The sequence below is a fragment of the Aplysia californica genome, unplaced genomic scaffold (genome assembly GCF_000002075.1).
Source record: "Aplysia californica isolate F4 #8 unplaced genomic scaffold, AplCal3.0 scaffold00463, whole genome shotgun sequence".
Lineage (NCBI taxonomy): Eukaryota > Metazoa > Mollusca > Gastropoda > Aplysiida > Aplysiidae > Aplysia > Aplysia californica.
Genome location: NW_004797733.1, coordinates 509,269 through 513,019, shown reverse-complemented (window position 1 = coordinate 513,019; position 3,751 = coordinate 509,269). Strand labels below are relative to the sequence as shown.

The window sequence follows — 3,751 nt, the reverse complement described above, 5'->3', positions numbered from 1 at the left end:
GTTCAATCTTCCTATTCATATAGAAGTGTGGCAAAAATAAAAAACGAAACAATTTACAAATACCCCATGCAATATCCCAAGTATTGATTATTCAGGTCACATAGAAAAGCACACACAATGACCAGCCACTGTATTATATCACAATATTAGAGCATAATAGCAGCTATTTACGTCTTTCACTGCATGCCGGCAAAGTGCATAAAAATACTAAAACATACCTAATCCACCCCCAGTAGAAGCCTGGATGTTGAACGACCTACGCAGAGGCTCAGGTTTACATACACAGAGTTAAGTTTCTAGTTCCAATAGCCCACTCTTTCGGTTATGACAAAAAAATGACAAGCACTGGAGTTGTGTTTCATGAGAAAATTCTGCACGTGTGTGCGTATGCAGGGAGGGGGTAATTTCTACTGGTGACAAAAGCTGGACTATTACACTGAAAACGACCCCCCCTCCCCTGCCTTTCTAATAAAATCCGTTTAAAATACCTTTGCAAACAAAAACCCATTCTAAACAAACAAACGAATCCACAGTAATAGAAAGTATGAAGGGATCCCATCAGACACTCGAAAGACCTTTTTTCAAAGAGAGAGAGAGAGACACCTTCTCGCTGAAACAAATATAACTCGCCAATAAACAAAGTGGCCCCTCGCTCCCAACAAGTGCTGACCAATCTGGTAGCACATGCTGAAATGAATTGACGTCAATGCGAACACCGTTGAAACCCTAAAAATATGAACAACCCGGACAAAGACAAAGCTACCCCGCCCCCTTCCCCGTAAAGATCACCACCATCAATGGAACAAACACCAACACATTCTGAAAAACTCTCTTCTTATTTAGCATAGCATAAAAAAATACCTCCCCCCTCCAATCCAAACATATTGACCAATGAGGCTCGCTGTAAAGATCCATGTGAACAAGAAATTCGTGTTCTTCTTACGGACATAACCAAACAGCCCCATGGGGCGACGACAATGTTGAAAACATGATTTATTATTCCGAATTCCTTCAGAAATCATCTGTCCACCATACCAGAATCTCCAATCTCCACAGACAGCGACAACGCTGAAACTTAACATGCACAACTCCCATGCCGTACATCTTAACACACATACTCTGTGCCATTTAAATATGAAAATGTAAAAGTAAAAACATCTTATATGCAGGCATTTTACATCACACCAACGTCACTTCGGTATTTCTCCTAGCGCCCCCCCCCCTCGCACCTCAACAAATTCTTTCTCAGAGACCCCAAAAAGTTGTTTGTAAGTTTACATATATTTATTTGATGACTTTGGGCCTCCTTTCCTCCCAAAATGTGCATATTTACCCGCATGTAACTGTGACAAATTAATTGAAGTTTATGTGCACATATACAGTACAGACAGCTCCCCACACATACATCAATGATGTATTTCAGTTCGTTCAGGGACGCTAGGTGAACATCCTTCCTCCAGATGGGACTGCACTGTTGAAGAAGGTGTTTACACAAAGCATGCCAAGTGTGAAGTCTGTAAGTCCGAGATCATTTGAAAAAAATAGCAAAGAGCGATGAACTGCAGTTTTTCTTGAAACGACGACAACTCAAATATCACAAGACGCGTAACCACTTTTAAGAATCCATGAAATCTCTCTCACTCTCCCTCAGACTTTGTCAGCAGAACCCTAGTCACAACCGCTGCTCAGCCTTCCACCCACTCATGTATCCATCCATCCATGAAGAGTTGTAGTAATCCAGTAATCCATTCCGAGCATACGACAAGAACACGCAACACAGCATCCATAGGACACGACACCTAATCACTCACGTGGACAAACTCACAAAAGACAGGAATCAGAGGTATTCTTCTTCACTACACAATCGTCTCCATGGATTCTATCCTGCTCACCTAGAACACACGGCTGTGATTAACAACGTCAAACACAATAGAAAGAGCGTCCACTGTTGCCGCTGGCAGCCAAAACAAACACCAGTCCTGCAATACCCACAACGTTGTGAAGACGACCACAGAAGCCCGGAGGCGCCGTTGCCATACTGTTTGTCGTAGAGGTCCAGGGTGGTCCGGTTGTCCATTGTCCGCGCGGCGGACGGGTGGAACTTGACCACGTCCTGTAAGGAGCTCAGAGCGGACAGCGTGAAGTTCTCGTCGCCCGTGGCCATCAGGTCGAAGACACACGAGTCAAAGTAGAAGTCCACGAGCTTGGACGCACGACACACTTTCTCCGCGTACGCGCGGGACACCAACGGCTCGCCCGGGCTGTTGCCGTCACTGCTGTACTTAGCATCACTAGAGTCTGACAATGACGAAGAAGATGAGGACGAAGACGAAACCGACGTGCGCGTTTGAGACGGCCTCGCGAAGCGACGCTTAGCAAGGTACTCCTGGTAGTTAATCTGCTCCGAGAGCGGACAGCCGCGGACGCAGAGGTCAAGGTCATTGGACACGTCTCCAGGCAAGCCGGCGGTCTTGTTGACCAGCTCCTCGGGCATCTTGATGGAGAAGGTGAAGTAGCGGCCGATCTGCCTTACGATCACCACCGTCTCGATGTACCGGATGTGGATCTCCACGTGCCGGCCCGGCTCCACCTCGATCAACTCCAGGCTGCCGTACGGACCATAGGTCACGTGACCGTTCTCGAACGTCCCGGGCAGAGAGTTGCTCTGGGCCTGGTACGTCTGGAAGTTCGCCGAGGTGCACTCGGGGTTGCCCTTGACTATCACAGTGAGCTGAGGAATACACGGCAAGGGGAGAACACGGGTCAACGGGAGTGCAAGGCAAGATTTCACCGAGGAGTTGACAACACAAAAGTAAAAAGGGGATAATACATAGCAATAACTGAATCTTGACTTCTGATTTAGTTTTGTTTTTGTAAGAGTTTTACGGCACTTACGGGACAAACAGATCATAAAGTGCCGAAGATTTATAGGTTTTACTAAAGAGTAGTAACAATAACACACACAAAAAAGAAAGGGGGGGGGGGAGATTTTGAGAGGAGAAAGGAGCAAACAACACCAAAGCACCCGCCATCACCCACTTCTTGACTTCTCACAGCAAGGTGAAGGTTACAAAGCAACAGAATACATGTCGGCGTAAAAATGAGAACTTTTGAAAGCCACTGGCACCATCGAATCATAATATTACATGTAATTCAGGCAAATAAGCAGAAATGTGTTCGATTATAGTTTGGCTGATGATAAATCTCATTGACAACGAGTTTCTCTCTCTGTAACCCACCCTCTCTGTCTGTCTGTCACTGTCTGCCTGTCCGTCTGTCACTGTTTGTCTGTCTGTCTGTGACTGTTTGTCTGCCTGTCTGTCATATAATGGTCTCGAGTGTACATCTATAATACATGTAATATGTGTGGGTGCGTACATATCAAACTCAGTATTCTGCGAGCGACAGCCTAGCGCCTAACTGTTACACCACAGACACCGGCAAGAATGAAGAAAATGTGCCCCCCCCCAAAAAAAAGAAAGAAAAAAAAAGAGAAAGAGTGACAGAAAACACGAATTGCACATCTGTTCAAAGGCATTCTTATTACATAATATGCAAGGACATGACAAAATTGATAGAAAAGAGCAGCAGTCGCTTCATTAATTCCAGTGCATTCTCCATAACAAAATGAGCTTTGTCATTCACTTGGAATGTAACTTGCGATTGGTCTGAATGAGTCATTAATAAAACGATAAGCTTAGACCACCAAAGAGACACTGAGAGAGAGAGAGAGAGAGAGAGAGAGAGAGAG

At 45.3% G+C, this 3,751-nt stretch overlaps 1 protein-coding gene across 3 annotated transcripts in view; it reads right to left on the bottom strand.

The window, feature by feature from the left end:
• Window positions 1–416: 416 nt before the first annotated feature.
• The window catches only part of LOC101864412 (repulsive guidance molecule A), a 92,516-nt gene continuing 89,181 nt past the window's right edge, over window positions 417–3,751 (bottom strand). For all 3 annotated transcript variants that reach the window (XM_005105306.3, XM_005105307.3, XM_005105305.3), the window contains one exon: window positions 417–2,731. In XM_005105306.3, the coding sequence (XP_005105363.1) occupies window positions 1,889–2,731 (843 nt within the window). In that variant the 3' untranslated portion in view covers window positions 417–1,888. The remainder of the gene's footprint in view (window positions 2,732–3,751) is intronic.